The sequence below is a fragment of the Aspergillus udagawae genome, assembly GCF_001078395.1.
Source record: "Aspergillus udagawae IFM 46973 DNA, scaffold_4, whole genome shotgun sequence".
Lineage (NCBI taxonomy): Eukaryota > Fungi > Ascomycota > Eurotiomycetes > Eurotiales > Aspergillaceae > Aspergillus > Aspergillus udagawae.
The window spans coordinates 496821-509209 of NW_025091267.1; the positions used below are offsets into that span (position 1 = coordinate 496821).

Sequence of the window (12389 nt, forward strand, 5' to 3'; positions counted from 1 at the left end):
TCTAAATATTATTATTATGGGCTATTATCTTTGAGGAAAGGTGCAAATATCGATATCCGGGTGATGTTCAATGGAATTATTCGTTAACACTGATGGAGGGTGTTGTCGGCCGTATGAAGGGCCAATTCACAAGTATATGCTCTCCGGAGACAGTGATATCTGTCCCAAGCACTTATCAGAATCGATCTGGGTCAATCAAGGACAACAATAGGTAGACTTGCTTTAGATTGCCAAATCCGGGGCTTTTTTTGTTCTGCTAGATTGATTGAAGAGACACAAGGGTCCTAGACAAGCTTTCGCTGTCCAACATAAATATGCTGGCTGCAGCCCCACATTCTTGCTTATCGATAAGATATTCTGCACGTGATGTTATCCCAAGGCGGTTGCAACGTGACAATTCACTTTTGCGACGCTGTACATCGCTTTCCTTCGTCTACTTCCCCTCACCTTCTCTCGCAGCCTTTGTGCTGTTTAAACACCAGAACATCGGTACATGAGTTATTAATATCTGCTCTACGGCATGGCGTCGGAGTTTATTGGCTACAATGTCTTCGTGACGCTTAGAGCACCGCCGAATGCAAGCGTTCAAGGAGTGGTGGCCGACGTTATTGGTCAACGTCTGATGCTAAGGAACGGTATGTGTTGTTTGTCTTGATCAAACTGAGTGGTATCAATCTAACTAGTGGTTCTCAGTGACTCTTTCTTGGACCGGCCAACAATTGCCTAACTATTCCATCGAAGCTCCCGACATTGCAGATCTCTCCCTGGGGCCTTCTAAGACGCAGACCACCTATACCAACCTAGAAAATCAACATCCCCGCGAGTCATCCACAACGCCAACTCAACGATCGTTTGTTGATCCGGCGATTGTCAGCTATGGAAAGCCGCCTTCCAAATCATTCAGTCCGCCTACTTCGCAGAGTCAATCCATACCAAATGTGCTGAGCGCTCAGCAGTTTCAGGCGTCCCAACAAGCTCGTTATGGAGACGCGACGGTTTCAGCTGCCCTGACAGAGCCATTCAGCAATCTGGAGCTGAATGTTGACAACAATGCTAAGGCTACTAAGGTCGCGCCGCAGACGGAAGAGCCGCATGATACGCTGGATGAAAATGAAGGCTTGGCGCCGCTACAAGCCGCGTCACAATTTACGACTAAGCGAAGCCGCCGGAGTGGTCGGACAGGGCATCCTCAAAACGTCGCCGTCAATGAGCACGATGGGGCAAATAATACAAACCCGAAAACCAAGGGCTGGCGCCAGACTGCATTTGTCCAGCCGGCCGACACATCTGAATCTAAAACCCTACAAAAATACAAGGAAAGTTTTCCTGTATCTAGTGGACGACGTCGCAAGAGGAAGGGTCGTGGATACGCTGAAGATCCCAATGGCTGGGCAACGGAGGACGCGACAGATATCCAGGAGATGGGCGAGTTCGATTTCGAAAGCAATCTATCCAAGTTCGATAAAAGAAGAGTTTTCGAGGAAATTAGAAACGACGACACTACCGCGGATGAGGATCGATTGGTCAGCTTCAATAGGAGACCGAGACCTGGAACAAATGGTGGGAAGAATCTCCACTGGACAGAAAACGTACTCGACAGCCCTCAGGAGAGTGAGAACGGGGATTCCGACCAGGGACGGAGCGATGCGAAGCTCAGCAGTGGTAATTATTCAGGCCGCGATCTATCCAGAGCATCGGCACGCGCACGAGAGTCTAGGAAGGGAAGCGCAATCCTGGGACAACCTTTGGTGCCACCTCAGATCAATTCAATCGGGCGAAGCCAACTAGGCTCATCACGTACTACAAGCCCTCGCCCTAATAAGACACCTGTGTCAGCGTCACCAATGACCGGTGCCGCTGTATCAGGAGCTTCCTTGCGCCTTACAACCACCAATCGCAGCTGTCCCACAGTTAGCCCGTTACAAACTCTGGAGGTGGAGCAGATTGCAGTCGCAGAGCTCGGATTGACGGAAGATATGATCACCGAGAACGCTGGGAGAGACATAGCAGAAGCTGCCGTCGGTCTCTTGTCGAATGATGCTGCTGCCCCCACAATCCTTGTACTTACTGGTAACCATCGTACGGGAGCCCGAGCTGTTTCCGCTGCGCGCCATCTTCGTAATCGTGGTCATCGTGTCACCTTATGTGTTTTGGGTTTGGAACACGAAAATGAGCTCCTTGAAAGCTGCCGTAAACAGCTTGATGTCTTCAAGAAGATTGGCGGGCGTGTTTTCAGATGGGAAGACCTTTCCGCACAGTTGTCAAGCTCTGACTTTACGCCTGATCTGGTTGTTGATGCACTCTTTGGTATCCACATATCCTTTGAGGACCTGCGCACCGACGATCAAGCTATCGCTTTCGAGATGATCGCTTGGGTCAACCGTAGTAACCTTGACATTCTGTCCGTCGATGTTCCATCTGGCCTATCTGCTTCCAGCGGTGAGTTCGAAAGCCTCTTCCTATTGCTTGAAAAGTTCTGACATTTTGGCGGCAGGCGAAGTAACTATGGTCGAAGACGGCCGAGTATGCGTCAATTCCACGTCCGTAGTCTGTCTCGGAGCCCCCAAAACGGGAGTCGTGAATGCCCTCCTGGCTGGAGAGGGACTTTCTTGGAAACTTTCCGTCGCAGACATCGGCATCCCGCAAATCGTTTGGCGTAAGTACGGCACGCGTCGCCGGCACGGTATCGACTTTGGGAATCGCTGGGTAGTACCTCTTCGCTTCCAACCTCCTCCTGCTTAAACAGGGCCATGAACTCGCCATGGACGATTTTTGAACGATAAAAATACACTTCGGGCGTTATGGGTTATTCTTGACATTCTTATAAAGGGGTGTTATGCGGGATACGTTCTGTGGTCATTGAGAGCAAGTTGAGATTTTTGCATATGCTACCCTCTTCAAGTAAGCATACGTTAATAAAGCATGTACTATATGTAGTTTACATTATCACGGTTCACACAATGCTACATTGTATATCTATTATACCACGGTTAAAAGGTGATCCTGAACCGACGTCTGAAGTTCAAGGATATTCTATAACGGTAGACTCAGAACCTTGAACCCCAGTAGGAACAGAATAAAGCCGAACTCTTCGACCGTATGCTCCAAATTCCATGCTAGATGCTAGGTAGAGCTGGTCGACAAGGAGCGGATAGTCAATACTGAATCTGTGGATTGTGAAAGATTAATCATGCAGGCTTAGAACTTCCATTGTATACATAGGTCGCTTTCCTTTTCTGTCTCAACGCTAGTACTGTTGTGTTGTGATTTTGCTAGTTTAAAATGGTGATGATCCCCTTACTACAACGCTAGCCTTAACTGGTTAGATTACTTTTACTAGTGCGTACCAATACATCATATCTGGAAATAATCCTACCAGCTGCGCCGAAGAACATGAAGTCAGCTACAGATTTGGCCTGATAAATCCTCGCTCCTTGAAAATTGGAAATGGGCAAAGGTGAGCTTCTCCATTCAAACTATTTTATACTACTTGCGACTGACTCCTGACTTGTTAGGAACGGATAAGCTTTACGTATGATATGCCACGCTTCCTCTGCCTCCGCGACTCTGGTGTCGCAAGCTGCTAACACGAATTTTAATAGATTACACACTCCGAGTGGGCGTCGGAAGACGCATATTCGGCCAGCGCAGGCGCTGGTGTAGGGAAAGCGAGGCGGGGAGGAGAGCACGCAGGTTTCAGACGCCTCCCATTCAACTTCTGCTCCCTCTCACTTCAGCCGTTCTCGCATCCGGTCTGCACTCCCTCGGGGACCATTTTTGACCTAACCAACATTCTGCCCTGGATTAAGAAACACGGTACAAACCCCGTGGACGGGTCGCCGCTGAAGAGTTCCGACCTCATCAAGCTCAATATCGCGAAGAACGAGTCGGGCGAGTATGTCGATCCGGTCACGTATAAGGTCTTGACGGACAACACGCACATCGTCGCTTTGCGCAATACGGGCAATGTTTTTGCATGGGATACTGTCGAGCGGTTGAATATCAAGGGAAAGCTGTGGCGCGATCTTGTTACCGATGAGGAGTTCAGTCGCAAAGACATAATCACGCTACAAGACCCGCAGAATATCGAGTCGAGGAATCTGAGTTCGTTCAATTATTTGAAGGAGGGAGAGAGCGCGTTGACTGATGAACAAATACGGGAACGAGAGGATCCGTCCAATAATGTCAATGTCAATGCGCTGGGAAACGCGGCAAAGATCCTGAAGGCGAAGGAAGCCGTGGCGAAGGCCCGTGCCGAGAGGGCTCAGCGCGCCGAGTCGGCTGCCGGCTCTAAAGGATTGACAAAGCCGGGGGTCGGTACGAGTGCCGCAGCTGCGTCGCAAAAGACCGTTTCACACCAGGCTGGGAAACCTATTCCGTATAACGCGGCGAGGCATACTACTGGTCTGGCCGCTGCGTCGTTTACAAGCACTGGTATGACGCCGCATACTTCTGCGGAGCTTGCACTTCTTTCAGATGAAGAGTATATGTTGAAACGAGGGCGAGTGAAGCAAAAGGGTTATGCTCGAATCTCGACTACGCTAGGCGACGTGAATCTGGAGCTGCACACTGAGTATGCGCCTAAAGCCGTGTGGAATTTCATCAAACTGGCCAAGAAAGGTTATTACAAAGATGTCGCTTTCCATCGCAATATCAAGGGATTCATGATCCAGGGTGGAGACCCTACAGGTACTGGGCGCGGAGGCGAGAGTATCTGGGGCAAATACTTCAACGATGAGTTCGAAGGACCTTTGAAACACGACTCTCGAGGAACCCTAAGTATGGCCAACAAAGGCAAAAACACCAACAGCAGTCAATTGTAAGTTTTGGTTTCCGTGTCTGGTCGCCTTAGAGTCAAATGCTGACAATGGCCGCAGCTTCATCGCTTACCGCGCGCTGCCTCATCTGAACAACAAACATACCATTTTCGGTCATGTAATAGATGACCCAACGCCCTCATCACCAACCCTGAACAGCATGGAAATACACCCAGTGAATGCTACAACCAACCGACCTACTCCTGACATCCGCATCAAAGACGTAACAATCTTTGTGGATCCATTCGAGGAGTTTTTGAAACAGAAGCAGGCAGACGAGGCGAAAGGTACGACCTCGACAGATGACACCAAGACATCTCAGGAGATAGACGATGATCGCGTAACCTGGACTGGGAAACGAATTCGAGGACCTGGTGCGACAGAAGGGGGCGAGAGCTCGGCTGGGGGAGTAGGGAAGTACCTCAAGGCCGCACTAGCGAACCAGGCAAATCAGGAGGAAGACGAGATTGTGGAGTTTGTGGATGAGGAGCCGGAGCCTGAGCCTGCACGGAAGAAATTCAAGGGTGGCGGTGGCTTTGGTGATTTTAGTTCCTGGGATTGAGCAGGTTTCGTACTTCTAGAAGTATGTCAGCCTTGTATTATGATCGAACATATCGACTTCTCAGCATGAAGGGAAACCTATTAGTGGCTAATTTGTATGTCATAGGCAGCTAAGCTGCCTTGCAGACAGCCCTGTAGTCTAGTGTACCATAACATAAGATAGCTTGTAGGTTCCCTAAGAATATATTTTGCTGCATTATATGTGAGCACAACCCGCCGTCTCCAACCATCCCCGATCCTCGGCCAGTTTATCTCCATCTTCCCGCCGTTTCGGGACTTCCTCTGCAGCAGCCATCACCAGCGTAACCATATTAGGCTTAGCGTAGCCGCAGTTTAGGTGACCCAATGACTTAAACAGTTCCCAAGGCAGTAAGGCAGACTTCCCCTCTCCCCAGGATTATTAGGTACTATTAGTTGTTAGTAGTAATCACTACTGCTGCTACTACTAATAATAAGCGTCCATCAGTTCCACCCCCCAAACCATCCATCTGCATTGCGCTACCATCTCTTCACGACTTTTTGTATCTATTTGACAGCTATCGATAATAGAGGAGAGCAGACGATCTCTAGATACTATCCTATCATTCCGTGAGTGTTTACTTTCCCTTTGATTTGGTGAAGCGGCCTGATACCATACCGTTTCCATCCACGCGCAGTGGGGTTGCCTTTCAAGCGCCCATGACACCCGACTGAGGATAGACGCCAGGGTCTTTTGAAGGATTGATCCTGATGACCTTGTAATTTGTGTTTTGTCCCTTGGTTACTCATTCAGCCCCTTACCAGAAGGATTTGAGAATCCCTCCAACCGCAGTTGTTGGATAGCATCATCCCCCGCCGGCATTGCTGGGTTAGGTTGGGTTGATTCTCTAATCCGCTAACAGTCATTATTGCTCGCATTATAGTCAGTGAACTCTGCGTAGGATTGACTACTGACGATCTATATCATAGCCTTCTTTCCCTCGAAGTCCGCAGCAGCACTTCCTCCCCTCCTACGTCAGTTCCTCGCTATCTGCCGTTCTCCACTACCGCAGTAACTCCCGTCGTACACCTTCACTGAACTTCTCTCCTTCACAGAGGACTACCTATCAAGCTGGCAGGTAATAAGAGAAGAAGTTTTTCTAGCCAGGGTGGGTTGCTGAACAGAATGTTCAGTGGCTCCTCGAGCCCACCCAAAGATAAACTAGAAACCATTCCACACTCGGAGGCCATCAATACCCCGTCCCTGACCGTCAAGACCGACGAAGCCACAGTATCCCAGAAGAAATTTTCTCCTCCCGGTGGATTCTTTGGTCGCAGAGCGAGCGACGAACCGAGCCCTGGTGGCGAGAAGAAGAGGAGAAGCAGTACCGTCACCAAAGCAGCGACATTGTTCTCCAACGCCAAAAACTCGTTAAGTTGGAGCAACTCTCGTGAAACCGCTGCGACCCTTACCGTGGCTCACTCGCCACCTTCTTCTCTACACAAACTTGGGAGAATGGACCCGGCATTGATTGTCCCTCAAGGGTCGTTGAACAATTCTGCCGGCGAATCATTACCCACCCCCCGCTCCTCATTCAGAGTTGGCGTCACAGAGGATCGGAACCGAAGATGTCGTCGGACTATGGAAGATACTCATGCATACCTCTACAATTTCTTGGGGACGCCCGCACCCTCTGGCCAGGCTGATGTCAATGGCAAAAGACAGTCCGGTGATGTCTCGCCTACAGCTGTAGAAGAAACCAGCGTTGTCGAAACTGACAATGGGTATTTCGCAATCTTTGACGGACATGCGGGCACATTTGCTGCCGAATGGTGTGGGAAGAAGCTGCATTTGATTCTGGAAGAGGTCATGCGGAAAAACCCCAACACCCCCGTTCCGGAATTACTTGACCAGACTTTCACTTCGGTCGACCAGCAGCTGGAGAAGCTGCCGTTAAAAAACAGCGGCTGTACCGCTGTCATTGCTCTTCTACGCTGGGAGGACAGAGTCCCTAGTTCTCATTCCGTCACCGGCTCTTCTGCATTGGCTCCGGCCGCTGCCGCCGCCGCCGAACCCAACTCGGAAGCTGACAACACGCCAACTCAATCAGCATCTGTGTCTGTGCTTCCAATATTGCAAGAGAAAGCCGCCCGTCAACGAGTTCTCTATACTGCGAATGTTGGTGACGCTCGCATCATTTTATGTCGCAACGGTAAAGCGCTGCGCTTATCTTATGACCACAAAGGAAGTGACGAAAATGAGGGGAAACGGATTGCCAACGCTGGAGGATTGATACTTAACAACCGAGTAAACGGAGTTCTTGCAGTCACGCGAGCTCTAGGTGATGCTTATCTCAAAGACCTTGTGACTGGCCACCCATACACTACAGAGACAGTCATCCAACCCGATCAAGATGAGTTTATCATTCTGGCTTGCGACGGGGTGAGCAACCTTCCTCTTTACTGGCTCTTATTGATGCTAATGTTTGGACAGTTGTGGGACGTATGTAGTGACCAAGAAGCCGTAGATCTGATACGGAATATACAGGATGCTCAGGAAGCCTCAAAAATGCTGGTCGACCATGCCCTCGCTCGCTTCAGTACTGATAACCTCTCTTGCATGGTGATTCGGTTTGACAACAACCGTGTCAAAGAGGTCGTCAACCGCACGGTCGACCCTATCGGTGTTGACGGTGATCCAGCCACGCATGCGGGATACGGAGTGAGCGAGGCTGATAAGATTGTCGAGGGGGCGAGAAAGAGCATGGCCGATACAGATATCACCGATGACGCCGAGACACCAGAGAAAGCCACGGATGAGGTTTTACAGAAGATGGCTGATGGTGGGCCAGGGCCCGACGTCCCTATTGATGAACACAAGGAGACTCCGCCGAAGAAGGTCGAGTCAGTTAATGGGAATACATAAGTGGTGATTTCACGCACTGCAGAACTGAAATGGCTGCGTCCAACGACGTGATAGAAAGTTCTCTATGCCTGGCATTTTTGGACACAAACAACAAAGCTTCGTCTTACTCTCTCGTTATACTGCTCCTTTTTTTGCTAGTCACTGGTGTTGATTGGTTTTGAGTGTGCAATCGCTCCAGGAAGTTGGATGACCTGCGCCCCTCCATATCTCTCGTTCTCATACTCTATCTTATCACTTTGCTACCTATCTGGGATTTTTCACTTCGCAATCGGGGATAGCGGAACTTGGCCTGGTTTCATATTTCCATGCTAGCACAATCCTGCCTTTGTATCGCCATATTGCTCGGATATAAATTCCATATGTCATTCTGATCTACTCAGATTGCCAGGCCCGCAAGCAATAAATTTTCTTGTGGTCTTGCCAACAGGTTACGGGGTTATCAGATGAATTCAAATATTGTCTGCTAAACGCCATCATCATTCCCAAGCACAAAAATAAAGTAGTATCTATAAGTACAGTTTGTATAGTGCGTGCAAAGTCACGTTGAAGAGATAGGAATATCCACAGCCCAATCCATCGCCGATTCCTACATACCATCGAACACGTCGCTCTTCATCTAGGCCTGCTTCTCTTTGAATTGGTCGCTCGCCAGCACATCCTTCTTGCCAGGGATGTGCTTCTCATCGGGCATAACATGGTCGCGGCTCAGATCCAACTCGCCATGCCAGACACGATCAGGCCATTTCTCCGCAAAACGAGCGGCGTGGATATCAGACCAGAGGATCTTGACACCGTTGTCTCCCAGGAGCTCCGCGTCATCATTAGGCTCCTGGATCGTGTAGTCGACCTCCGGCGTGCTCAGGGTCTGCGCGAAAGCAGCCACACGCTCAGCCTGCTCGGCAGACTTCTCTTGCTCCTTCTTTCTCGCCTCCCTTCTCCGTCTCCGAGCAGCCGGAGTCAGATAGCCCCTCTTGCCATCCGCAAACCCATTCGCGATCTCATCCTCCTGGATGGAGAGTACAGCCGCGATGTCCGCAACGCTGGTAGCCTTTTGATCCATGACCACGCGGGCCCGGTCTTTCTTCTCCATCAGCCAGCCGATCTTGTCAGCGTATTTTTCGTCGAATTTCTTCGCTTCTTCCGGGTTGCGGGGCCGCTTCTGGGCGAGGAATTGTTCGGTGATTGTGATCATTTCGCGGGGGGGAGCGAGTTGGCGCTGCATGGAGAATTCGCGGAGGAGGTGGTAGGCACGCAGTCCGATCTTGGAGTCGGTGAAGTGCACTGAGTAGTAGGGCACCCACATGTCTTTTCGAAGGGTTGCGGGAACAGTCTTTTTGCCGTGGTAGATGAGTTGGCGGAGGACATTGTTTTTCTATAGTCGTAAGAAGGAAATTAGAAGGACTCATGGGGACAGATGGATGATGAGGGTACGCACTTCCAGATATCTTGTCAAGGAGTACACCACCTGGTTAGTCCGGATGTTATGGTAGGCAAAGATATTCTTGCCGTGGGCGATGGCATTGAGCGCCTTTCTTAACCGCACTCCCTCCTTCCACTGATGTGTCTTGAAGGCATTCGAGTTTTGCTCCCGAGGCTTTCCCTGAATAACACTGTGATTTTCGATCGGTGGACGACGGACGACATTCCAGGTTCCGATCTTAGTTGGGTCCAAGATCTTCTGGAAAGGTTTGGTGAACGACTGAGAGGAGGCCATTGCGGCCGGAAACACCGCTCGGTGTTCCTAAAATGGATCTGAGGCGTTGATTAGAATCAATAGAGTGAATTCACTCTAGCGCATTGCGACTCGAGACTGCGGAGTGTGTAGTGGTTGATCTAGCTTCGTGATGGGAGCTGCACGGTTTCTGGGCAGTGAGGAAAGTGTCGGGTGGATCAATTTTTGTCGGAGGAACTGAATGGGCGAATCGACGCCAGCATCGGGATCTCCGCAGCGTCACTTATGCTCGGAGGAACAGCATGATCATCACATCTTCATTCTTTGAGTTAAGAATCAGCGCAAATAGTTGCAAGAGATATTTTCTCAATTTGCGTTGGCGAGACCATTATCCAGACACTAACTAGAATGATCGGACGAATACAACTCTCGCACCGCTATAGCTGAGTCCTCGACCGCCCGCAATGTCGCCGACAGCGAACACTTCGAATGGGCTGGACAAGGACGAGGCCGGCACTCGCCGTGAAAGGCCGTGGTTGTTTCCTTCGGTATCTAAAACATTTAGTTATGAGAAGTTTCTGTATCGCTGCTGACGCATTGACTATAGAACCGCAAGCTCCGACATTTACAAGGCATTTCGATCCGCAACCTTGTCATCACTCCCCCCCTGAGCAGGCCTCGTGGGAAGACTATTGACGATGAGGAGATTCCATATTCTCTACAATCCCCTTCCAAACTCCTAGCTCAAAGCGCAAACCGGCCCTTGCCACAGTCACGATCTTTTGCCGACCTCAAGACCGCACCCGTCGTATCGGACAACCGTGACGATGCCGAGCAGCAACCTGCATCACGACTACGGAGGAGAAGCATGCTGCCGTGGAATGACCCTAATCCACGGATGAGACAGATCAAGCTGGAGGATATTACGAAGACCAGGATGGCAGATTCGTGGTTCTCAATTCATTGCGACGGCATCGATACGCCTGTCTATGTGAGCGAAATTGTGGAGAATGCTACGAACCCCAGCTTCAAGGCCTTTGATCTGAATGTTTGCGGACCGAAAGTTTCCCGCGCGGATTGCCTTACTCTCAAGCTCTGGGTGAAAGCAACGACCATGGAGGAGTACTTGTTGCTGGTCGAACTGCAATTGTGTCTGCAATCCCTACAGTTTCTAGGCAAATCGTTGGATAGCTTCCACCAACCCTTGCCCTCGAACTCCGTCCTTTTCCATCTGACAGACGGCGTTTATACTAATCTAACTGGCATTCCATCCTCCAACACCATGATACTTCCGGGCGCACCAAAATTCTCAGACGGAGTCGTTTTGCCAACGTCTTCCTACGATGCCCTGATGCGCTTGGCCAATTTGGACGAATGCATTCAAGACGCGCTGGCCACGAGGGAGAAATTGGAGTCGCAGATTAGTGCGATTCTAGAAAAGAACCATCATGCCATGACTCTCACAAGCGACGCCTCCCGTGCCCTAGATAAGCTTGCCCTGACCAAGCATGCCGTTGCGGCGGGGAAAAAACAGCTCCGCGCGACATGCAAGCGCAGAGAGGAACTTATCGCCAGTATCAAAGCTAGAAGAGAAGCCATGGAGCGTGGACGGTATAGTCAGGAAAAGGCTCGCAGTCATCTTCCAGACGCTCAGCTAAAACTGGCCGCCTGCTCTAAGGTGCTGAAACAGAATACAGAAGAGACCAAAGGTCAAATTCGGCGCATTTCCGAAGACTTGCTTGCAATTTACCCCATTGAGCCGATTCCTGACAAGCCGCTGGCGTTCACTATCGCCGGGCTCGCCCTTCCCAACTCCAATTTCGGCGACATTGATCGGGATGCCGTCGCGGCCGCACTTGGGTATACCGCGCACCTGGTTCACTTGCTTTCATTTTACCTATCAGTTCCGATGCCATACCCGATCAGTCCGTATCTGTCGAACTCCTTGATTCAAGATCCGGTGTCCGCCTCATTAGCTCAACGGACCTACCCTTTGTACCCGGTCAATGTGCAGTACCGGTTTGAATATGGAGTCTTCCTGCTGAACAAAGACATTGAGTTCCTGTTGAATAAGCTAAGCCTGCGAGCACTCGATATTCGACATACCCTCCCCAACCTGAAATATCTTTTGTACATTCTCACCGCTGGTACCTCGGAGATCCCAGCACGCAAGGCCGGTGGGATTCGTGGTCTTCTCCAAGGACGGCTGACTCCCAGCCTGTCGCGACGGGGAAGCGAAGACAGCGTTGGTTATAACGAGTCGATCTTCCCTCGCAAAGACATGAGACCGAGCTCGAAATTAAATGGAGACCTCGCGTCAGACAAGGCGAAACAAACAAGCCAATATTTGACTAGCACCCCAACCTCCCATCCAGTGGCTTAGAAGATCATTCCGTCTGTTTACTAATAATGCCTCATTAGGTGGTCTTGATGAGTACGATGTTTGTCTTGTCTT

The 12389-nt window shown here is 50.3% G+C and overlaps 5 protein-coding genes across 5 annotated transcripts; 4 read left to right on the plus strand and 1 right to left on the minus strand.

Annotated features, from left to right (window-relative positions):
* Positions 1-520: 520 nt before the first annotated feature.
* Positions 521-2742, plus strand: Aud_005549 (mRNA decapping enhancer EDC3; the record flags this gene model as incomplete). The annotated part of the gene is made up of 3 exons (XM_043290477.1): positions 521-635; positions 694-2439; positions 2495-2742. The coding sequence occupies 3 exons, from the start codon at positions 521-523 to the stop codon at positions 2740-2742; spliced, it is 2109 nt and encodes a 702-aa protein (XP_043146412.1).
* A 705-nt stretch (positions 2743-3447) lies between these two features.
* Aud_005550 (PPIL2 family peptidylprolyl isomerase) lies at positions 3448-5379 on the plus strand (the record flags this gene model as incomplete). The annotated part of the gene is made up of 4 exons (XM_043290478.1): positions 3448-3457; positions 3516-3532; positions 3603-4819; positions 4878-5379. 4 exons carry the CDS (start codon positions 3448-3450, stop codon positions 5377-5379), a joined length of 1746 nt encoding a protein of 581 aa, XP_043146413.1.
* Positions 5380-6522: 1143 nt separating this feature from the next.
* Positions 6523-8262, plus strand: ptcG (type 2C protein phosphatase PTC1; the record flags this gene model as incomplete). Its single annotated transcript, XM_043290479.1, has 1 exon — positions 6523-8262. One exon carries the CDS (start codon positions 6523-6525, stop codon positions 8260-8262), a length of 1740 nt encoding a protein of 579 aa, XP_043146414.1.
* A 616-nt stretch (positions 8263-8878) lies between these two features.
* Positions 8879-9976, minus strand: Aud_005552 (mitochondrial 54S ribosomal protein mL67; the record flags this gene model as incomplete). Its single annotated transcript, XM_043290480.1, has 2 exons — positions 8879-9634; positions 9698-9976. The coding sequence occupies 2 exons, from the start codon at positions 9974-9976 to the stop codon at positions 8879-8881; spliced, it is 1035 nt and encodes a 344-aa protein (XP_043146415.1).
* A 422-nt stretch (positions 9977-10398) lies between these two features.
* Positions 10399-12317, plus strand: Aud_005553 (putative UV radiation resistance protein (UVRAG); the record flags this gene model as incomplete). The annotated part of the gene is made up of 2 exons (XM_043290481.1): positions 10399-10482; positions 10542-12317. The coding sequence occupies 2 exons, from the start codon at positions 10399-10401 to the stop codon at positions 12315-12317; spliced, it is 1860 nt and encodes a 619-aa protein (XP_043146416.1).
* Positions 12318-12389: the final 72 nt, after the last annotated feature.